Source organism: Loa loa, assembly GCF_000183805.2.
Source record: "Loa loa unplaced genomic scaffold supercont3.19, whole genome shotgun sequence".
Classification (NCBI taxonomy): Eukaryota; Metazoa; Nematoda; class Chromadorea; order Rhabditida; family Onchocercidae; genus Loa; species Loa loa.
The window spans coordinates 436,631-461,115 of NW_018108199.1; the positions used below are offsets into that span (position 1 = coordinate 436,631).

The window sequence follows — 24,485 nt, forward strand, 5'->3', positions numbered from 1 at the left end:
AATATATATATATATATATATATATATATATATATATATATATATATATATATATATATCACTAAATAAGAAAGGAATACTGCTGAAGAAATCAGATAAATGCTAAACACACAATTTGATTGGTACACAAATAATGGAAGAGACAGTGCACAAATTTGGTGAGGAAATAAGTAAAGTTGCCATGGGAATTCAGTTTACTCCTAAACTTTACAACCATGAAATAATGAAAATAAAGAAGGAGTGAAAGCAAAAAGTTGAAAATTTTTAAAAAAGTAAAAATGTAAGACATAAATAATGCATTGTGAAAGAGAGAAGAAGGGAAAGAGGTTACATAAGCCAAATGAATAATTTGCTTCTCACGTGTTTGAGAATAAAGGATGGCACAATTCCGAAAGATATATTTAACAATTCCTACTCGAAAATCTTCATATTACGTGGATCTTCCAGTGAGCAATTTTAATCGTTAATGCAAATATCGAAGGATGGGTGAACGTATAGCAAGAGGTACTGAAATGTGAACGGAGGCTCAGCAATGTCTCAGAACGATATGTAATGGGTATTTGTGTTTGTAAACATAAATTTTCTGTTTTTACACAAAACAAAGTTGGATTCTCATTGTAGAATCTCTTATATCCGATATTCCCAAAAATGCTAAAGTGAAGACTTTCAAAACTTCAACTGACAAGAAATTTAAAAATCTCTATCGGAATTCAACTTTTACAAACTTTAAAAACCTTGATGTAGAGATTAAAATAAAGCAACCAACACAAATACTCCATTCAAAATACTCCAGTAAATATATCATCTATGAAATAGGAAGCACCAATTTACCGTCATCTATTGGCCATGAACAAAAAAATTAATATAGGACATAACTATAACCATGTACGTGGGAAACACATTTCTCAAAGTTATTGCCAAAAAACGCAAAGCTCTGATTGGATGCTCAATTTGATGCGATATAATGCGAAGAATACCACCACCAATTTCGATTGAATATATTACAAGCAATCCACAGCTAATTTCCAAACTTCTATAAGCAATGAGCAAATAAATTTCATAACAAATGACCAGCAAGTATTATTCCAATCTCAACATAGTTTCATCACTTAGAGCTTCCAGTTTCCAAAACCATCCCTGCAAAGAAAGTGAAGAAAATGAACATATAAATCAAAATAAATAGTAATTGATATGCGAACAAATTGCTTGCTAAGGTTTCTGAAAAATTAGCTAAGAAAGATATGGACAGAAAAATACGCTGCTTGTTAAGAAGGTCTTGCACACCAGAAAATGAGCCCGGGTAAAAAGATTTGATATTTCAAACAAGGAAAAAATTCAAAACTTTTAAATTTAACAATTCGTTAAATAATAGATCTTACTGACTGGCTTGTCTCTCAAATGCCACCCTTAACAGTGAGTGAAAATGGAAACTCCTCAAATTAAATTGATACTGGGATTGCAAAGAAACAGCACCTTCCCAGCATCCTAAAATGTATGCTGTCAACCTAAAATGATATGCGTTATGAGACTTTAAATGCATAAGACGCTTATCCAATAGTTTTTTCTTCATATTTCTGGAAAATTAATCTCTTGATTTCTGGAGTTGCGTTTTCCATTTTAGCGAGCTAAGAAAAACGGAAGTCACTGTGATAGAGTGATAAAATGCATTCTACGAAAAAAAAAAAACTACCGAAAATTCCTATTTTCTTATCTCTTGAAAATTCCTTACCGAAAAGTTTTCTTGCAAAGCCACAGTTTTGAAACTTTTCCTATAGATGGTATTACGTATCCTACATTGATTTGTAGATAATAATACTGATGAGTTATTGGAAATATAGTATCATTAATTTTAGAGGTTAAGAGAGGAAAGATAATTAATAGTATCAGGAAGACAAATAAAAGGAACATAAAAAGACGAAACTATTCCTTATATTTCTAAAAAGTGATAGAAAAATGATTTGGTATAATTCGATTAAACTTGCTAAGGCAATCATGAGTCTCCAGATCCATTTTGTCATTAATTTCATCGGCAGATTCAGAATCCGTTGTATCCGCAAACGAATCGATCATTTGTTCTCTAGATGGTAAAGGTGCATAACTAAAACAGAAAACTTTAAAATGACAAATTGAAAATAAGCACTGAAAAAATTAAAATAATATTTCGATCGCGACAATTTGAATTAAATTTGCGGAGTCTAAGAATCTTGCTGAAGAAAGTTTATTTTAATTTTCGGTGCCTGACTGACTCTTCCGGAAAAAAGAAAACTATAAGGAGAATTAAGTTAAATAAATTAGTAAGCAAATAAGATAATAAGTACACCGATAAGATGCAATATTCTGAAGATATTGCACAAAAGAGCTTATAAACGTTATAAACGACGATACTAGATTTACGCAAATGACAAACAGGGGACGAAAGATCTCAATACTGATAAAATTGTTAAGAGTGAATGCATTGCATGCGTTTATAATTATAATAAAGTGCAGTAACTTACTCGATGTTTCGATTAGTATGACTCGAAGAATTATCAGTACCAATTTTCATAATAAACACAGCGACGGCAACACATAACATTATAAAAATGACCGTAAAAAGCAGTGCATGAAACAGTGATGAATGCGTTGGATGTACTTGTAATGATAACGAAGTGCAATCCTCTGAAACTTGAGAACTAATTTTAAAGTTAAAATCGATTAATAGATTAATCGATTAATAAATCGATCAATAGATTAATCGATTAATAAACCGATTAATAAATTAATCGATCAAATCGATTAATAGAACAATCCTGACATGGAATTACATAATTCCACCATATAACCATTAAATGACTCATGAAGGATATAAAGTTGTAGTAAAATAAGACAAGGAAATGTATCAAAATGATAAGAAACACTACAGATTAGAGGGTCAGTGGAGAGAACTAGAAAGATTTCTGGAAGAAATGTTGGAATGAATTGAATTTTCAGGGATATGACTGAAAGCCAACTGTAGTTATTTCGAACGTTTATTTTGGGTCCTTTTATCCCTGGAGTGATTTTATTTCGGCAACTTTTATGCTGGGTAACACCAACTCGGTAACACCAATTTCTACTTTCTGTATACCTGTAACCTGAATTCATTTCATTCAGGAATCACCACAATAACATTTTAGGTTTACCATCTGATGATGAAATTGATGATACGGTTCAAATGTTAACACTCGAGCGTTGTGAATCAGGCTGAACTTTATAAGTTTTTTGAACATTCATAAGCTAACCGCAGTGATGTAGCATTGGATCCTCGCCCGCCCTACAGCATGGTCGACAATATCCTACTGATCGGTTATTGAAGTTTGCAGAACACGAATCGCACTGTAAAGGTCCAGGACCATGACATGTCCTGCATGCATCATCACACGGCGTACAAACAGAACTTGCTGCCTCATAATAACCAATGGAGCATTTATTCCTCCTCAGTATACAACGCGCCTGCACTGCTATTGTATCTGTAGAAAAATGAATTATTTGCTGAAATAATGTGGAAATTATAATTTTTTTAAAAGTTAATAAAGAAATGAACTAGACAGTTTTTCGGACAAATTCTTGCTTTAAAACACTCTAATAATCATTTAAAAAGCAAAAACTTGTCAGCAAATTCTAAGCAAGAATACAAATTTAAAACTAAATTTGCTAACAAATATTTAATAATGTCCAACCACAACAGTTTCTAAAAAAAATGACAGAAATTTATTTGCTTTTAAACTTGGTAAGCGTAAAGTAAATCTTTTTATTAGACAGAATAAATCCTTGTTAGGCCTTCATCCTAACTGATCTGCTAAAGAACGTGTTTTGTAGCTTCTTCGACTAGTAACGGAGGTTAGACATGCATTTTTTCCAAATGTCATGTTTCCTGCGCAAATAAGCAAAAAGTTCCAAGCGCTTTCAGCTGACATGCTTAAAAAACACATTCACTCAGTAATAAATAAAAAGGGAAAATAAATAAAAAGAAAATATTCATTTCATTAGCAAACAGTTCCTAAATTTGAGATTTCATACTATTTTATACTGAGATTTTATACTGTTATGCAAATACAGTCATAAATTGATAAATGCTTTTCACAACACCTACAGTCCGGCTCGAGCTCAGGTGGGCATACATCAATGCACTGTCCGTGATCCAAATGTCCATAATGATTTACATCGATTAAGAGCTGCGCACCAGGACATGTTTCGCACTGTTCTGCTTTGATGCATGTTTTGCAATTCGGACTGCATGCACGACATTTATCCCCTTCAAGGAAGTACCCTTCATCGCATCTGGACACACATCTGTAATAACAAAATTTTGTAAGCTTAAGAATAAAACAGTGGTAGCAATCTTTAACGATGAAAATTTGCATAACACTAGATAAATAGCCTGACTTGTAGAATTTTATCTGCTGATGATATCACAAGTGGTTGCCAAAACAACTGTTCAATGGTAAGCAAAAAAAATCTAGCGACGTCAATTGCAACTTAGACGGCTAATTAATTCATCCACTGGTTAGGTTACCAGCGGTTCAAATCGCCCCTTCTACTTAATTAATAACCCGATAATATTTCCATGGTTTATTTGAAATTTTTAGCAACTTCCTTCTACAATTCTTGGTTGGACTTGATAAGAGAGAGTGAACTACATTGATTTATTTGCAGTTTAACTGTAATTGCTCATCATATTGCCAAATTGTAAGTTCTAGAAGTTTAATTCCACACTAGGTTAAATTGACAAACTTTCAACACTGTTCAAACTGAATACTAGAACTTGTGTTATGACAAAAGCTCAGATAACCAGTTAATCCTTTAAAGCAATTATCATTGTGCACCATATGAAAATATTTACTCATATGTAACAAAAGACTTACTTGAATCCTGCACGGTTACGCAGAGATTGGGTGAGATGCCTACAAGAAAAACAGCTAACTGCTGATCGTGATTCCGTGCATCCAATACATTCCGAGTGACAATCTGGAGCTGAACGCAAATCACCGAAATTAGTCAACGCTTCAGCTGGAGTTATCTGAAATTTAGACCGATCACTTCTAAAAGTCTGACAATAAATGGACACAATAAGAATTTGCTGAACAAAGAGGAAATTGAACAAAGATAGTGAAAAAAATATCTGTGAGAATGTCTTAACGATTTATTCAATTTTCATTTAATAATTTCATATTATGTCTGGTTTCCTTCTTTGCGCGACAAATTCATATCATGAAATAATTAAGCAACAGCAAGCAACAACAATACTGTTTCTATATAGCAGTTGTCAGTTATTAACCAAGCTCAGAAAAAAAAAAAAAAGAAAGGAAATAACAAAACGAAAAATGTTGGGAGAAGAAATAACATTAAATAGTTCAATAACCAGATTTATCCCCGAATATAAAGACTGCTCGAATATTTTAGTGCAAGACGTTCCCTGATAAAGACATAACTGCATGCTCCGCATGTAACGGAGGAAAAGCAGAAGCGTCTTCCCTGTGGTATCATTATTTGATCAAATGTAAGTGAAGTAAGTAATGTTCTGGAACTAACCAGAAACATTTAAAATACCATGCAGAGACAGTTTGAAGTTTGCCACTATACATCTTAACTAATGAGTTACTATATTATACTGCTGCTAATGTAACAAGCGTTAAGATGGCCAACTGCAGTGTTATCAACAGAACTGGCAGTGAGATCTATCACTCTTATGTCTCCACAAGCAAAATACTAATAAATGGCAGGTGACAAAAAGTATTTCGATAAGAAGCGAAATGATATAAAATAGAAGGATAAACAACACTAACAACATCTTGTTAATAATATTTTAAAAGAAGCAAATTTCATCTAAGAAAGAAAGTGAGCTTTCGAACATACACTGGAATGAATTTTTCATTTTTCAATTTTTCATTTTCTCATTTTTTGCTTTCATTACAAAGAGCTACGGCAGATTTCTCCGACTATCACTGTGATTTCGAATCATTAACTCATATGTGAAATTTAACTAAACCTTATCAACATAATAAAAGAACCTATCAAGGAACCTATAACATAATAAAGAAACCCCACAACCATATCGACATAATAATTAATATATATGAAAAAAAAACCATATATTCCCGAAACTTATATTCTGCCCCAAGGATTCCACGAAATATAAAAACCGGCTTAAACGATCCTCTTCATACACACTCATATCAAGGCGCTTGAGCAATTGATTCCCATATGACTACTTTTTGAAGTACCACAACGCACGTCATTTGCAAGACTCTTTCCTAAACCGTATTTATTAGTTAATGTTTGAAAGAGATTTATGCAAAAGGCGACAACGCACAAGTCCATGATTAACTTAAGATATACTACTTCCAATGTATATGGAATATACAGTGGCCTCCTTCGTAAGGAATGATGGGTTCTTCGTACTTCTTATATTCGTCAAATTTCGACAAAAAATAACATTTCCCTAAAAGCACGTGTAACTCAGAGTTTGAAGTTCACTTACATCCAGAAAAAAAACCAAAAAAAAGTTGTGCATGAGAAACAAAAAACAATGGAAGGACCAAAACTAATTGCTATTCCAACATACTACGACTACAACTACCGCTGATATTACGACAAAAAATTTTCGTTGAATTTTAATTTTCAGTATGCAAAAAAACAGTACGAAAAACTCATCAAATCCAGAAATGGAAAGAACCAGATTTCCCACCGATTTACTGAAGTTCTCAATCAAAATTGAATATTCCTCATTTAGAGCATAGGATTTTTGATGCATTCGTAGTATATCAGGCTTACAACAAATGGTTTCAGATGCTTTAATTATAATAACACGAACAATTCCAAATCCATCACTTTATTCTTTACACAAGAAAAAAATATTCAGCACTTAAATAAGGCACAAAACCTTAACACCGCAACAAATTTATATCAAATAGCTAAAATACACATCACGATAAGCCAATGTCTGTAGTGGACTCCTCACTTTATTCCGTTGGAAACAGGGTTGTTTAAATCCGGAATTCAATTCCAATTCATCCAAGAATTCTTCATTCTATCCATGGTAACTGAATAATGCACTTTATAATGTATAAAGAAAATTCATATCAGAAACCACCAGACACTAATGATGTACCCAGCTCATTGTAACCGTAATACGTTAAACAGGTGATTAATCACAGTCTACACAGTTTTAGTTCTAAATAAGATTATTCGATAACGAAATATGGGGGATGATTCACACACAGATTATGGCTTCAAAATCCGGATTCGCTTTACATGAATAGTGTAGTTATAGATTATGCACAGACTACGAGGAAAATAAAAATGTCGTCATTACAAACTGGACAGGAAAATTGTCATTAAAAACTCGTCAATTCATGTTCGTGATTTTCAATTCATAATGATCGCACCTCCTTTTCTGGATAATTTTAAAGACTAAAGGTTAACCTTATATAAACTGGTAAGGAAAACATCTTTTCCTTACAAAGGATCCAGCCAAAAGAAGTTAAAATACTCGAGTCCACAGTTTCGGAAGTTTTTATGACCTTAACTGTGACATATATCCGGCATAGAAGAAATGGAATGTTACAGTTATGAGAAAAGAGAATATAGAAGTGAGAAATAACATGAACAGTATGAGCAGGAAGGGCATGCCAATAATTACCTTAATTCAAATTATTCAGCATTTATCAACGCTTCTCAACCAAAATGTTTTTTTCACGAACCTATTTTTCTGAATAAGAAGCATCCTACACTCAGTTCATCGGAGAAACTATGTTACAGTGGCAGCAAAACGAAGTGACACGTATCATAATAGCTTACAAAGACAAATCATTCTAAAGTTCAGGAGGAACCTGGTAAATTTTCTTTAAATTTCATTTTCTCACACAAAAGTTATTTAGTGAAAGAAACAAACTTTTTATGCTTAGTTTTATAACAAAGACTAAATATAAATAGCAGCAGAAGGGCTAATACGCGTGTACTTTCCGAACTGTAAGCAATCATCGAATGGCTAATTCAGGTACATTTTTCCGAGACGAAATAATCGCCTTATTAACTGCCACAAGAAAAAAGTTAATGCCCTCATCAGAAATTGCATCCACACAAATTCAAAAGTTCTCCTTCCCCTTAAAAAATTAATGAACAGCGAATCAAAATGAGTCAAGCACTTGGAAAGTCCATCGAATTATGCAAAACTCAAATATCAAGAGTTGAAGAAAGACAACAATGTTCTTGAATAAAAATGCTTCATGAGAAAATATAAAGCCAAGCAGTTCACAAAACTAAACACCCTTTTTAACAAAATATGTAAAAATTATCTATTATTGCTCGGCTTAGTGATCTGAAATGATGATGATGCACCAAATAGCTATTAAGCTTATCCAAGCTTATCCAAATCATAAGCAATATTTATTTAACGTAAGCCGAAACTGTCTTTACGCAAAGGCTTCTTTTTGATGGTTGTCCTGCGCTCGTTACTTTAAGTACAGTTTACAATAAAAACAATGAATTTAGATGTACATGTAGCGCATTCAGATAACCAAGACTCTTAATAAAATTTCTACAGAACGACTTGCACCGCTTATGGCTTCGTTCCTACATTGAAAATACAAATAAGTTCATTTCTTTCATCTCTTGCAATTGACAAAATTTCGAATTAAGTTCAGCAGCTCATAGAAATTAGACAAGTCTTCTGAATTATAGCAGATGTCTAAGCCGCACAAATAACAAAATAAATCAATTTACAAACAAAGAGAAATATGAGTGATTCAATACGAGTGAACAATGATTCAGGAATCACAATATGAGACAGAGAAAGAACTACAAAATACGAAGTCGTAAATGAAATAAGGAAAATTTTCCCACGTCACGACTGATAAGACTGATCGATCGGCAGGAAGATACGTATAACCGGAAAGTGATAATAAAGCAGACACAGCATTGACTTCACGAGATTGAAGAGGCTTCAAAAAGACTGAAGTGAAAGTCAAGGAAAGAAATTTTGCAGTAAATAAATGAAACGGGTAATAGTGACTCCATTATTTTAATCATTAATTTAACTTTAAATTTGAAAGAACCCTAATTTTCTCGCAAAAAGAGAAACACTTTGATTTATCCTCATATGACCGAAAGGTGGTAATTCGACCGGTATAAGAAATTGCAACTCGTAAAATAAGTTCTTGGCTTAAGACCAAAAATGAGCGTTGCTTTCCTTTTTCTTTTCCTCTTCCGCATTATCACATCAGACAGTTTTGAAACTGAAGTCAAAAACTATGGAAAGACAGAAATTACAAATGACCTAAAAACTAAAATTTTACGTAGATTTTAAGAGTCTAAGGCTAAAAATTTCCAAAAAAGATCGCTAACCTCAAAACACTAAAGCACTGTAAAACAAAAGAAACATATCCCAAAAAAATGTTCCAAGATCAATTATTTTGTTAAACATAGATGTAAAACACGTCAGTAAATTTTTTTTGTAAGGAAAAAATCGGTCCAGAAGCCAACGAACACGTACAGAATATATATCTCAAAATCGGATACAATGACATCCCTAAAAAATCAAAATTTCAATATTACAAACATATAACAAAATTTACCTCTTCCTCTGATTGATTGTATTATCGAAACTCATGGTAATATTTTTTAGCCACCTCCCTCTCAATGGCACAAATTTCCAAAAAAATTCCAAAGCAAAAAAGCTCACTTGATTACTACTTTTAGCAAATTCTTAGAAAAGTATAAATACAGTTATAAAGATTTGTTTGAAAGTTTTACAGCTCGACGACAAGAAAATAAGACCAGTAAACGACTGGATATTTTCGTCGTGGAGAAGCCCTTTATTTTAATTCTCTACCCGCTTACCTTGAACAAACATTTTTTTGAAGAAATTCAAAATATTCATCAAATTTGGAAGCATCATTCATTAAATTAGAAAGGATTTTGGGTCATGGGATCCAATGAAGGTGAAGGAGGTATAATGGTTGCTGTTGAAATATTACTAGCAAGAGAGATAGTAGAAGGTGTAGTAGTAGTAGTAGTAGTAGAAGTAGCAGTAGGAGTAATAGTAGTAGAAGTAGCAGTAGGAGTAATATTCATTGCACGCCGACAAGCCAATACTGCAGCTAATGTAACAAGCGCTAAGATGGCCAACTGCAGTGTCATCAACAGAACCGGCAGTGAGATCTGCAGAAAAACCGTTAATTCAGTCAACGATTCATTAATTAATTAATTACACACGATGGTAAATGGTAGTAGTGATAATAATCAACACACCGAAATAAAATAGCAAAGAAATGAAAGTTTTAAAAATCATAAAATTCCATTTTGTTCATTATAGAACCTACTGATTCGAAGCAATAATACACCAAGAAAGAAAATCTTATTAAACCGAATTAATAACATCACAAGCGACCACCAGTGATGCATTAAGTGGATTATTTTAACAATATTAAATTACTTCAATAATACTTCTGAAAGACTAAAGAAACTTGACCCAAAACAGTTCCTCGTTCTTGCTTGGAAGATTCTGCATTATTTTAAAGAAACAAACAGTGGAAAGGGGTAACATTAAGCTCTCATAACAGAAATCACTTATACAGAACGCAATACCATCATCCCTATCCAATTCTCTCCTTAAGTAATTCTTTGCTAAATCCTAATAATAGCGGTCTCTCCAACTCCATGTAAAGCAAATCATCAAAATCAAGATACGATGAGAAAAACAGTTCATTGTGAAAAAAAATTTGCACAAGATCAAATTTCTGGATAATGTCCATGACCATCTAAACTACCACCTTTGGGTATGTTCGACATTCAGATCCCAAATTTCACGAAATACTGATTTATTTAAGAGTATAATGGTTGAATTAATGATTAAAATACTATGTAATGCGAAGAATACACTCGCATTACATGGCAAACTAGCTTCAATTTCTACTTAACTATCCTTCGGCCTCCTAAGATTCACGAAATTTATTAAACTATATGGATAAATATTACTGATTTTTTTTGAAAGAGACAAGATTTAACTGAAAAGTGTGCCAACCAAAAAATGTTAACTTTTGCAAAAAATGAAGATAATGAAATGAAATCACAATTAAAATAAAAACACATGCATCCCATTCCATGCGATTCTTAATCAGATGTACCTGAGGCTTGGAGTATCCTTAGAAATTAATAAGCAAGTAGCGCAATAAAACTGCCGGTAAAACTAGAGTTTCAGATGTTGAGCACTCAAAAAAATGGTGTCCGAATAAACTGGAGTTCGTGTATGAGTATTATGGCAATTATGGTAAGGGTAATTCAAAGCTGGAAAATTAAGCAAAAAGCTACATGCATTAATGTAACTATACCAAAAGAATTTGTAGAATAATGCTTCATGCAAATCTCTTGAATTTATCAGTTTTTTTTTCTCTATGACACAACAACCACAAAATTGTTGATAGTGTCTCATACCCGTAATTCTAGTGGAGCATCAGCCAAAAGCGATTTCTTATTCTCCACTTCCTCAGGTTGCCAGTCTCTAGAATCTCGATGCTTTTGCTTCATTTCCTGAACTGACCACAGTGAATGGTGACGGTGACGGCAACACTGGTGATAATGCTTGATGACTACTTTTCATATTGGATGACTACTTTAATTTGTGCCAATCGCTAAGCAAATTTCTTATTTTATGTAAAAAAAAGCTTTAAAAACGCACTGACTGAAACATTCAAATTGAAAATAAATATAAATACTGAAAACTTAGAAGTGGTTTTCCGTCCCTTCACATACCACTGATTCTAACAACAAATAATTAAATCATCCAATTTAAACGTCCAAAAGTCATGATGATTTAGAAATAATGGATTTTCTAATTTTCCAAGCAAAATAATATGGAGTTAAAACTTGACTCTGTTCCAGGAAAAACCACACATTCTAAAAACCTATTTGGACATTTTAACTGGAATTCACATAAGCAAAAAGACGTGTTAGGAGCAGATAGAATTGTTGCTACAAGCTCCGCTGTGCACCTGTGCATAAGCAATTAAGTTCTTTGGTAAAAGCTACCATCACCTCCTAAAATTTAGAAAAACGGAAAAAGAACTCCAAGAGATTAATCCACAGAAAAAAAGTTATGAGGCTATTTTTGGAAAGACTACTATAGCTGTAAAGAATGATTTAACCATTATGCAACGAAAGAAGTGGAAAAAAAGGACTCCGGTCCATGCACCTGTGATGCTATATGTTCAGTTATTCGATCAAATGGGGACTCAATTGAACCAGAGGATGGTAAATTTGAGGGATGTCGAGGATCATTTGGTTGAGCTGGATCTGCCGTACCATACAGCAACAGCGACCAATCATGGAATGTTCCTGGAAATAATTTGCAAAACTTGAGGAAGTACAATGCAAATTAGAAATGGAAGGAAAATCTAATATTTTAGGGGGACAGAGTTATAACTTATGTAAAAAACCTGGTGAGAAAGTATTTGATTGAAAACGAGTATAAAAATTTAGTAGAATAATAAAGGTAGTCAGTTAATTAAGCCTAAAAATGCTGATCAAATAAGAGATACAACATACAGAAGCATATCAGCAAAGCAATAAATTCTTAAAGTGGAATGTAGAGATGCAACTGCATGCATCGATATTCTAATTTACTGAGTACATAATTTTAAAACACCAGAAAATTTGAAATTTTTCTAGACATATGATAACGACAACAACAACCTCCAGTATTCCTATTCGTGCTCACAGATTCTACCATCAAAGTCCACATCCCACGAGGGTCTTCACCCCATGTTTGGACGGATAAGAAGGGCCACTTATGGATACCATTCGAATTGAAATCCTGCAAATGTTTATTAATGAACAACAGCTCGATGACAGCTCGATACAACAGCTCAACAAAAAGTATTTACAAAATGAAATCAATGATATATATGAAAGCTAACAAAAAATTTAATACGCGATAATAAAAGAAAGAAAGCTACTCTTTCAAACCTAGTATGAATTATACCTAGCATATACAATAAACGAAAAGATTGCTAACAAGCAAATTACTTCTCAGTAACAGTGAATGAGATCTATAAAGCAAACCTGAGGACGAGGTGGAAGTAATACAGAGGAAGTACCACGTGGCGAAAATAGCGTGAGTTTCAGATCACCTCGTTTTCCAAAACGAAATGTTGCCAAAACTTGTACATGCTCGAGGTAGAGAACTGGTGTACCAGATTCACAACCACCTACTTCCAATGAAAAATTCATTTGAAAACTACCCGTTATTGGCCTCGGACTGGAAAGAAAAAACCTTGCATGCTTAAGAGAAACGAGTCTGTTTCTTTCCAAACAGTGTTATTGCAAATTACTGCAACTTATTCCTCTGATATTTGCAATTATCTTCAAAAATGTGCTTGAATTTTCCAAGCTTGCAGACGAATTAAAAATCTCTCGATCTAACCAACTTCCTAAAATGTTTTAAGTCTACATGAACTAAATCTTCCGTAGTATCACCTTCTTTTCATATCCTCTGTTGAAACTGTTTGCACATTCTAATCCCAAAATCACAAAAGAATTCCCAACTTACTTTGGCTTTTCCAGCTTATATTCATATGTACAGATATGTTGTTCTGGTACTGTTTTCCAGATCAATGCAAGCTTTACCAATGCTCCGGCATCCATTAACCCATAACCAAATTTGCTGTTGAATAGCCGTCCGGCCCCATTTATCACCCAGCCTGGATTATTTAGCAGTGGCACTGGATTGGCTGTTCGCAATACAATATGTTGCATGTCGCGCCATGTTAAATTTTGACTGAAAGAGTAAATTGACGGGGTAGTCTTGGGACATTTCAGTGCATTTCGTTCAAAATGAAGACCCTAGTAGTTCCTAAAATGAATGAACTTCCCTAACGGAATTACAGAAGAATTTGTTACTTAACTGAGATATTTGTTAAAGTTGCAGAAATTACAAAGGGATTCGTTACTTAACTGAGGTATTTGTTACTTGACGACCTGTTACTTCTCTCGATGGGCTTCAATAGTTAAGTGTCGAAGGCATTACTTGCACTTTTCGCAATTACTTGGTGAGATGTAGATTCGACTAATAAAAACTTACTTTGCTTCCAATGCCAATGCAATAATACCTGCTGCAAGTGGCGCAGATGCACTAGTACCCGTATGCGAACGAGTGCAACCGTGTGGTACATCAACTGTTACCTGCAAACTTAACTTGAGGTGAAAATAATTGCTAGCAGAATTGAGAACACTAGAAGCAAGATTGCAAAGAATTTGCCTCACAGAGCCTTAACATCTACAGCTTTAGGAAATTAATGCTCGGTCATGTTCAGTGTATACTAACGTCATTAACAGTAAAATAGTGAAGTTTTTAATGATGTAACTTATCTGATCTAATCCGGAAAATATAAACACATATATCTCGCCGTGCGTTTTTACGCTGACGAGATGCCGGAACCGGACTCCGCAGGAGAGTCGTGAAATGAAAGCAATGACAAGGAACTTACAACAGCTGGTTGATTCATGTTCGCGCTGCTGTATGTTGTAGCTATGGTTGATGGACACTCTTCCAGGTACCATGGGCTGCGATTATCAATTGTCGCCGAACTAACACTAAGAGTGTAAACAGATGTCGTGTAACCATCAGCCGAGCAGCTATCTTGCCTGCAAGATAAAAATCTACAAAATCTATCCCTCCTTAGCAATCAGACTATTCCAATTCTATTACTTTTATCATTACAGTGTCATCAGCCACTGAAATTTCTAAAATTAAATTTCTTCGCCACTATTTTTAAAGCTTAATATCTTTGTTCGAATCTAAATCTTTTACCTTGAGCCACCATTACCACTGGCCCAAACAAAAATGCTTCCTTTGCCATCACGTCCTACCCTGACACCGTGGTAAAACGCCTCTCGAGCTAACGGTCCAGGACCATCAAACGTTCTTCCATCATCTTCAGGACCCCAACTCGCCGAATAAATATCGATGTGATGACGATTAAGAGAGAGACTTGCCGCTTCAACACTAAAGTGAAATGAAATTTGATAAATAAACTCCCGGGATGGTAGTCTCATAAAATATAAGACCAGTATTGTAGGTATGGTGAACTTTCGCACTTGTCAAACAGAAGCGAAATTTGCAAAGATCCACTCGATACAATTTTTAACTTATTACTTTTTTTCTTCAGGACTTCTTTCAAAACTTTTCAGTCCACTGTTTATTCAACATTGTAAGAGAGAAAACCTAAAAAACTTTGCCCTTATTTTATAAGTCTTATATTTACTAGAAAACTTGACCCTTACTTTGTAAATAAACTTTATAGAAACGGCCTGACTTTCCTTATATTTCGCTTAATAAAATATGATTCACCCATCAATCTGTAGACAAATCCAATAACAAATAAACTAAAAATAACCTAGCAGTCGGCAATAGCTATTGAACGATAAGTAGAAAAAAACACTAAGTTGGACAAATTTATCATATTAATTTCATTTTTGATTGCAATCTAATCCATTAACCCCATCCGATATTTACCTATCGCTCACAGGACCATCCAGCATCCGTACACCTCCGATTTTTGCATGAAATGCGACACCGACACCGCAGTATACATTCCCAGCAACTGATGCAACTTCACCCGCACATCGTGTACCATGCCTGCAACCATTAACGGGACTATTCTACAGCACATGAACGGTTACACCAATCCAGTGAAGCAAATTAGAATTATGGATATAGTTCAATAATTATATCAATAATTACGCATACTTCTAATGTCTAAATTTAATTAAACTCGAATTTAAACTAGGCAAACTTTATTTGAACAACTTATTACGGTACAACAATAGCATAGTTAGACAATGTCGATGCAGAGCAACACATATGTTAACCTTGTCCTTATTAAGGCTAAGTGATTCGGTTTACCAATAATTCGAAAAAGGTAAATTAACAAAAACTGGTAAATTAACTAGAATAGCTATTGACACGGCAGTACAGTCATAGCTCTGACGTCGATGTGACAGTAATACATACACTTTGACTGGACAAATACGACAGTTATGTTTTTGTATGGTAGCATCATTTTATTATTCAAGTGTTTGGATTTTTTATCAAAATCTCAAGACTTCACTATTTACTTCACTTCAGAAGGGTATTTTTTACTCATTTACTCGGCTAATTTATCTTATTTTGATTCTGCACCATATTGATTTGTTTGTTTATTTCCTGACATGATTAGTCTATTTCACCCTTATCGCGTTTCGCTTTTACTTAAACATTTATTTAGTTCTTTAGAATAATTATACTCACTTATTGTCACCATCATCTTGCGGAGTTGGATCATCATCATGACCGTTAATATCCGTACTTGCCAGTGGATCGTAATTCGCCGCCAGATCCGGATGATCTCGCTGGATACCATCATCCAATATCGAAACGGATACATTACGACCAGCATAACCTAATAACCATGCAGCCTGCACATTCATATCAAACCCTCCCTGTGCACCATTGTTCTGTAATGTACTTTGATATCCTTTTCAATCGTATTCTGAGCAACATCAAGAACTATCATTAAGATCTCTTCTGACATCTTTTCGGATCAAAGAAACCTCTGTGGAAGTGCTCTAAACATTAATTATATATCTAAAAACTTTTGCACTTAACATTATCAAAATTAGCTAGCTATGCGCAACGCTTAGAAAGGCAATAAATTTCACGAACAACTTAATCACCTTTTCAAAAATTCTCAAAGGCAGAAGCTATTCCGAAAAGGAAAGTAAAATGAAAAAAGATTTTTATGTTTTCAAAATCTGTGAGTACATGAGCACTTTAAAAGATTTTTTCATGGAAAAATCGTGTAAAGTACACACGTATTCAGGTTCTAAAAGCAACAGAAATTTAGTGGTCTTGATTAAAACAAAAAAATAAAAAATGAAAATAAAAAACGCACAAAATACCACTGTTCCTTATACAACGGATCTGGAAATGGTAAAACAGGCACATCACGTTGTATGGAATTAATTCGCTGTTGCGCATTAGCTATCGACGTAGCATGCCTTACAACATTAATGGAACCATTATCAGGTTCAGAAACGGCATCCGAGTATAAAAAATCACGTTTTCGTCTTACCCTAAACATTTTAGGAAATATCATTGTGGTTCGACAAAAAAACGAAATTAAATTTCCAAAAAAAAGAAGAAAATTATGCCTTGTCTCCTGCTCACTGTCATACGGAACAATAGACTAAATTTTTTTTTCCAAAAATTAAACAACTGTAAGCTTAGAATACCTCGGCCTTTGTTCTTCGATTAATAGAATATCAGGATGCTCTTGCAACTTTGAAATTATTTCACGCTTTTGCCGTCTTGAACGTTTCTCTGATGAATGAACAACAAAATAATATGTACCGTCAAGAAATGGCTTACCCTAAAATTCGGATGAATTATGAGTGGAATTTTTTCATTAATTTTCGAATTTCACATTCGAATTTAGGATTGTAAAACTTAATTCCTCTGCAAACTAAGTTGATAGTATGTACTCCATAAATCCAAGTCAGTTAAAACGATTGATAGTGAAGACCTCAACCTCCAATGGACAATGTTGGGACTAAGTTTTACGCGTTGCGGCAAATTAGTGCGACCTTTCCATATGTCGATATTATTGAAATGGCTGAAGACTAATATGCAGCGAGAGGAACCAATATAGATGGATATGTTTGAAAATTTAAGGAAGAATCTCCTTTCTAGCAAACCTCTGAATTCAAATGTCAAATATTAAAATCAATTGGAACAGATAATCTACTAGATAATCTCGGTAATTACTTACTTTAATTTCCAAACCGTGCTTTTTGGCAATTGAATGAGCTTTTTTGTCATTTTTCTCGCGAAGTCTCATAATTGTGTGACTTGGCTCCGGGCAAATATCATCCGCCGTACATATTGAATCATGCTCAATGGCTAGAACGCCTTGCAAACAACCGAGTAAAACGAGTATTCTCGTCAAGTGCCAAAACATTCTGAAAGAATACTGGATGCACTTATTTATTTCAGGGCAGTATTAAAAATTGTTCACACGAGAATGAAATTAGTGTTTCATTGCGGATGGAAGAAGTCTTACCTATCAAACAATCACAGCCCCACACTAACAGCGAAACAAATCCTTCGGATTTGTGAAACTGTCCAAACAAATCTCTACTGGTTAAATTATTTTAGTGATGATGGTATATGCTATTCGTACAGAATTTCTTTTCGTTATATTATAGTGATGAATGTATAGGTTGTTGCATATAATTCATTTTTCCTGTTAAACATAACAAATGATAAGTAATAAGAGAATTGTAACAACATATAAGTGCCACAAAAAGTGTTTTGAGGATCACCTGATTTTTTGCTGTTATTTTATTTGATAACCTAACTGACGGCATTACACCATGTAGAAGGTTGTGTAAAGTAGGTTGAAACTTACTATTATAAATTCAGTCAGAGTACACCGTCACTCAGATGGATACCGTTATGAAAAATATAAGATAACGCAAATAGCAGTCCTCATTTGTTGCCAATTTACAACTGTAAATTTTTCGAGAGTTATTTCAGCTTTCCCTTTCCCTCACGCTTTTCCTGTGGTGATCTCAACTAGTCATTTGCCCTTGCTGAAGCACAAAGTTTGCTTACTGATTATCTTCTTTAATTATAAATTAAACATTCCTTATATTGTCAAATTTTATCGCATTTCTTGTTGGAACTCTTTCCTATAATTCCCAAAAACAAAAAATCAGCTCAAAAACTACTTTCCTGACATCATTTTTGAAAAAATCTCAGTTGGACTATGCCAGAAATTCCTTAACTTTTACAACATATTTTTCGAAATTTCAAAAAATTTCAGCTGAAACAGTCACCTCATTACGACATAGAAGAGACAAAACAGCCGGTAAGCATGAAATCATAACGAAATAACTTTGAAATAACGTTACCAAACAGAATGAAAGAAATTTTTGAAATTTTTCCAATAAAATTTGGGAAAATTTAAGCAGCCATTCATTTATATCTTTTATTTAAAAGAAATATTTTTTTTCCTTCTAATTTTATTAAAACAAATATTATCGCCCGTTTTTGATAAATTAAAATTAAATTTTTAACGAATTAGTTGTTGTTTTTCTTTTCACATTCTACAAGAAATTATGTGTAAATAAGTTAAAAACTATTGTTATTACTATCGTGAAATTTCAAAAGTAATTCTAAAAATTGTTAAATTTTTGATTTAACTTTCTGTTACGTTGAAATTTGCAATGAAAAAATTATTTCTAAAAGAAATAAATTTCGATAAATTGATTATTTAATTATTATATTGTTTAACTTTGAATAATTTTGAATTATTATAATTTATTTTCACTCTTTCGTTCTTTAAACATTCTACAATAATTTACATTTAATGAATGATTTTATTTACTTAACGATAAATGCAAATATTATAAGCTTACGAATAAACACTAAAAAAAGCTTATACTGTATTTTGTTGTATCACGACCGGTAACAAGCAAAGCCTGATGCGAATTTCATATGCACTTACTAAATCGGAAATCATACTTATTTTAATCTGACATTCATAATTATCTATCAGTTACTTTCAGGTTACTACCTTTAATAGCATATTTCTTCATTTCGCCGGTTTAGCATCAATGACTGCATAAATCAAATGACTATTAAATCACTCCATAGCTTATGTACCTAATCGAAACTTCACTAGCTAAAACGTTTGTTTAAGACAGTAACTTTCTCGATATTTCAAAAATCAAAATTAAAAATTATTGGACGAAACTTAATTCAACAAGCGGAATATTTGTAAATTTTTTTATATCTCAACATTATCTTTGAATCAGAATAACAAGAAAATCAGTGAGATTGTAAAATCAAAAAATAATTACAGTTCCTTTCCAAATAAATTTCTCTAAGAGATAAATCAGACACAAAAAAAAAGAGAAATCCTACTTTCCTTCGCAATTCGAAAGCATTTTTCAATTAACTTCCCAGAATCCTGCCATAACGGGGCAATAATGCTATACCAGGAAAAAAAAGAAATTTTAAAAGAAATTAATGCAAGTTTTACCACCCAATTGCTAAAATTCAAAACAAAAAATAAAAATTTAGTCCAAAAACTTGAATTCCATTCAGTTCGGAAAGTCCTATTTTTTTTGAGATGATATCTGCAGGTTTGCTAGATCCATCCCATCTGCGGCGTCACCATATGCTGCGAGACTAACAGTAGAATATAGGGAATAAGACGTATCCATGCGACATATTTTTCTTGATAAAGCATCAAAGAAATTGAAAATTTCTTGAGAAAACACGTAAAACTGGAAATGTGCAATGTTCACAAACTATTTCACATATTAAACATTGCGCCTGAAAGCATTAATAAAGGAAATTACAAAATATCTACTTATCATGGAGTTAATGAAATCAAGTACCATGTAGACATGCTTGAAAGCGTTTCAGCCTAACAACATGAACTTTCTCTAACAATTTTTAAATGTCAATGTCGACATCCAGTGCAAACATATCAGTTAATCAGGTTTTCAGTAAAAATTTCTATGGCAACGGAAAAAATGCAATCACATCCTTACCAAATTAAAAATATTTGAAGTAATTAAGAAACACTCACAAAGAGTAATTTATTTTGTGTGTGAAAGCAAACAAATACGAACGCACGTATATATATGGATAGGCAGAGACATAAATACTCAACCATGTAAACACATGACAAGTCAAACAAACAAGTTTTCAAACTTTTATCATCCCTTCTTCCAGCTTCATCATCTCACTAATTAATTGCTTGATATATACTTGATAAACGATTAAATTCCACTCATTTCGAGAAAACAGAAATAAATTTTTGTTAGGGAGGTATGATACGCACAATCCAAGTACCACAGTACAAAGCATCTTGAAAGCTACAAATGCTGAAGACCAAATAAAGGAAAAAATATGCCATATTATAAATTTCACATTACATTCAAATTTATTTCAAACCTCTAAATATTTCATATGAATGTTTGATTATTTCGAACATATTGGTTTGCCTCAATTACTCATATGTCGTAACCTAACCTAAGAATAACGACTTCACCTGAAATCTCATATTTTAAAACCCCTTCCATATTCATCGGTATATTTCAGAAATTCAATTACATCATTATTCTTTGGTTTGGTTAAGGTATATGAGTCGTTGACAAATTCAATTATGAATTTCAATCTACTACTTGTACAAATCTGATTCACTTCCACCTCAAAATGAAGTTCTCTCCCAATTCAACCATACTTGTGGCTCAAAAAGTTGCATTAATTCTCTCGCAGCACATGACTATACCAGGGATTTTTTGAAAAATGATCTAAATTACTGGAAGGTAAGCAAAATTTCAAGGCGTGTGTGCGACATTTATTCTTGGCATATTAGTCAAAGTATTAATTAATCATCCGCCACCAAATAAGTGCTGCAAAATTAGGCAATCTATTTAGGGTTTGTGATTACTGTTCCGTTGTCATTGCTATTTCTTCTGGTATTTCAAAACCAACTCAGCTAGTACAACTGCTGTTCTGAACTGCTTTGAATCACCTCAAGATTAGAATATCACTCGAACTTTAACTTTCTGAAATCTCTAGGTAATACTTCCAAATTATACGCATATAAAGATACTAATTTTAATTTCTTATGGTATAAAATTTTCACTTTAAAATTTACTCGTTTCTCAAATAATTCGGCTATTCTCATTCTCCTAATCTATCCCCTCAATTACTTTCAGCTCAAGCTTTGAACTTTTATAGTTGCTTCTATTTACACTTTTAGAAATCCTCCCATTTGCTTCACTAAATATTGTTAATATGTATTATGCTACGCTTTTTTTAATGCACTGTTAACTTACTCTCAAGATTCATTTATAGTTCCTCATAATATATAGTACGACCGACAAATTCGTAAAAGTAACATTTACTAATAGTTATGACGTTATTTTATAATTTCATCAGCACAAATATTTTTTTAAAAATCGATCTTTCGAAGTTTTTAGAACGTTTCAGGTTGTTTAAATGATTCAAATAACACTTCTAAAGCAAATTGAAACGAATAAAATATAGTAACCAACTGCATATTATTTCATTGCACATTATTTCCAAAGTGCAGTAAAGTCAATAACCTAAAAAGTGAGAGAAGTGCGATATCAAAATAAAAAAAAACTTAGATACCTTTTCAACTTTGACGATAGCAAAATTGCAATCCTTGACGAATGATGCACACACCTGTCGCAAAATGAATAAAGAAGGAAGGGAATTGGAATTTGTTAGCAAAGCAAATATCTGAAACTTTACTTAGCAAATAATTGCAACAACAGCAGTAGCAATATGTCATTTAAAAATAGAAAGTAGCAGGAGCAGCCGGTAGAGTCGCAGTTCCAGCAACAATAAGTACTGTTAAGTATCCGCCAATTTGCTGATCATACATTCTGCTTATTTTCCGCTTCAACTGATTCCATCGCTTTAAAAAAGGGGATAAATGCGTTGCTCCCTTGTCTTCACTTCTAGTTTGTTTTCAGTAATCGGAAGCCATGATAAATCCGGAAATATTATCACACGCATGTACACACAAACAGACATACACATATATACTGCTACTGCTGAGTTCCCCTTTTCTGTTTGAAGCGAAGAGCCAACCACTAGCTGAAATTAGCAGAAATTTTTAAATTTCATCCATTTCACTTTTAAGTTCTCCTCAGCGCAATTATATAAAAGGAAGATTACTAAAACAAGAATAGAATTTCCATTAGGAAATTAGAATAAAATAATTCAAACGAAACTCGAACAAAAAAATTAAAATAAAAACCATGTAAACAGAAAAATGGCAGAGAAGAAATCTCTTGATTAGGAACTCTCAGTGATGTACCAATATCATAGGAAAATTTTAATCTTACAAATCGAAATGAAAATTCTGGAATTAGAACATCATGACAATTTGACAACTAATTTGAAGGGCAAATATATAATTGATATATCCCATGAAATAAAAAACAGTTGTAATTAGATATGGAGATATTCGTATTAATGACATAACATTTTTTTTTTCACATTTTTCACCCAAAAATGACCACGAGCAGCCATTTCGTTTCCCTTTTAACTGGTTCTTATATCTTAAGTTCGTTTTCAGACTTATTTCTACTGCGCTAATGAAGCTTTGAACATCATTGCAAAGAAAAGGTGCAAAACAATCCACAACCGCAATAAATTTCGGAACATTTGCACAGCAACATTATTTCAACTAGTTTTAGTTTACTGTATCCAAGTAAAAAAAAGAATTTCCAAGACATAAAATCTTCCATCCAAGAAACAAACGGAAAAAGCAACAAATAAATAAAAAAAAAGCAACAAAAAAAGCAAAAAAAAGAAGGGAGATAGAAACTACAATACATACAAAATGTTTTTTTTTTTTGCAAAGACTAAAACTAAACTCTAGTGATCCAAAACTACAAAAAATAACTAAGATCTAGTGTTTCATATAGCAATGAGAGGCACTAAAATTACACTTCGAATTCTTGTTAGCAAAGGAATGAAATGATAATGATTCAAATACTGTGATCCAATGTTCAATGTTTTATCTGGAATAGAACTGAGTACTGACAATCATGAAATTTAAATCAATAAACAGATTTCGATGCTCAAAGATAGCATAGCAAACATACTCGCAACTCAAACAAAAAAAAACAAACATCGACTCCATTACTGTACTTTCCATTGCCGAGCCATCGACTGCCCGAATTTTGACAGTGTACCTAAGATTGCAGCGATATGCAACAACTATTTCCCACGGCTCTACCATTAATACTTTTGAAAACCATTTCTGCACAGCGGATTCATCATATACGCTTCATATACTCAACGTTTATTTTCCATAATTTCGAATGATCTGAATCGAAATTATGGAAAATAAACGTTGAGTTCTTATCAGCGGATAGTCCAAGAATGAGGAAAGCATAATTAATGTAAGTTGAGTCGTCAGTTAACATTCAAGGTGGAAGCATCTTTGGGAATTAAGAAAAACAAAAAAGAAAAGGGAAAGTATTGCGCATTTTTGCAAAAAACATTTGTGTGATGCTGCTAAAAAGTTGTCATCTGTTTAATCTCATACGAATTTGTAATCCTGATTCAATATTTCTAAGAATTTCATGAGCCGTTTCCTGAATAAGTTTACTCAAATTAACAATTAGTGATTAACAAGTTATTCAATACAATAAAATAATAAGCTATTTAATCGATATCGAAGGTTTTAGCTTATCACCCGGAAATTTCTAAATTTAATAATTTTGTTGAAATTTAATTCAATTCACCTATTTGAGCCGTATTTTTAATTAAGCTAGAAAAAGCATATTTGAAAGTAAATTGAAATGATACCTGGAAATAAATATTGGCTGCGATTATAACAGTGTTTGCTATATATGATTTGTTGAAA

General features: G+C 33.0%; 5 protein-coding genes across 5 annotated transcripts; all 5 read right to left on the minus strand.

Annotated features, from left to right (window-relative positions):
- Positions 1–933: 933 nt before the first annotated feature.
- On the minus strand, positions 934–5,559 carry LOAG_03047 (hypothetical protein; the record flags this gene model as incomplete). Its single annotated transcript, XM_020446200.1, has 7 exons — positions 934–1,137; positions 1,983–2,098; positions 2,496–2,658; positions 3,261–3,488; positions 4,112–4,311; positions 4,884–5,038; positions 5,551–5,559. The coding sequence occupies 7 exons, from the start codon at positions 5,557–5,559 to the stop codon at positions 1,106–1,108; spliced, it is 903 nt and encodes a 300-aa protein (XP_020303427.1). The 3' UTR covers positions 934–1,105.
- A 4,365-nt stretch (positions 5,560–9,924) lies between these two features.
- LOAG_03048 (hypothetical protein) lies at positions 9,925–10,158 on the minus strand (the record flags this gene model as incomplete). Its single annotated transcript, XM_003138585.2, has 1 exon — positions 9,925–10,158. The coding sequence occupies one exon, from the start codon at positions 10,156–10,158 to the stop codon at positions 9,925–9,927; it is 234 nt and encodes a 77-aa protein (XP_003138633.2).
- A 1,830-nt stretch (positions 10,159–11,988) lies between these two features.
- On the minus strand, positions 11,989–18,014 carry LOAG_03049 (endoprotease bli-4; the record flags this gene model as incomplete). Its single annotated transcript, XM_003138586.2, has 13 exons — positions 17,823–18,014; positions 17,287–17,423; positions 16,947–17,127; positions 16,304–16,509; positions 15,530–15,652; positions 14,825–15,019; positions 14,502–14,658; positions 14,096–14,196; positions 13,565–13,792; positions 13,078–13,273; positions 12,709–12,829; positions 12,209–12,351; positions 11,989–12,054 (listed from the first exon to the last, which is right to left on the minus strand). The coding sequence occupies exons 1-13, from the start codon at positions 18,009–18,011 to the stop codon at positions 11,989–11,991; spliced, it is 2,043 nt and encodes a 680-aa protein (XP_003138634.1). The 5' UTR covers positions 18,012–18,014.
- A 2,161-nt stretch (positions 18,015–20,175) lies between these two features.
- Positions 20,176–22,518, minus strand: LOAG_03050 (hypothetical protein; the record flags this gene model as incomplete). The annotated part of the gene is made up of 3 exons (XM_003138587.1): positions 20,176–20,346; positions 22,232–22,342; positions 22,486–22,518. The coding sequence occupies 3 exons, from the start codon at positions 22,516–22,518 to the stop codon at positions 20,176–20,178; spliced, it is 315 nt and encodes a 104-aa protein (XP_003138635.1).
- A 4-nt stretch (positions 22,519–22,522) lies between these two features.
- Positions 22,523–23,855, minus strand: LOAG_03051 (hypothetical protein; the record flags this gene model as incomplete). The annotated part of the gene is made up of 3 exons (XM_003138588.1): positions 22,523–22,702; positions 23,052–23,169; positions 23,746–23,855. The coding sequence occupies 3 exons, from the start codon at positions 23,853–23,855 to the stop codon at positions 22,523–22,525; spliced, it is 408 nt and encodes a 135-aa protein (XP_003138636.1).
- Positions 23,856–24,485: the final 630 nt, after the last annotated feature.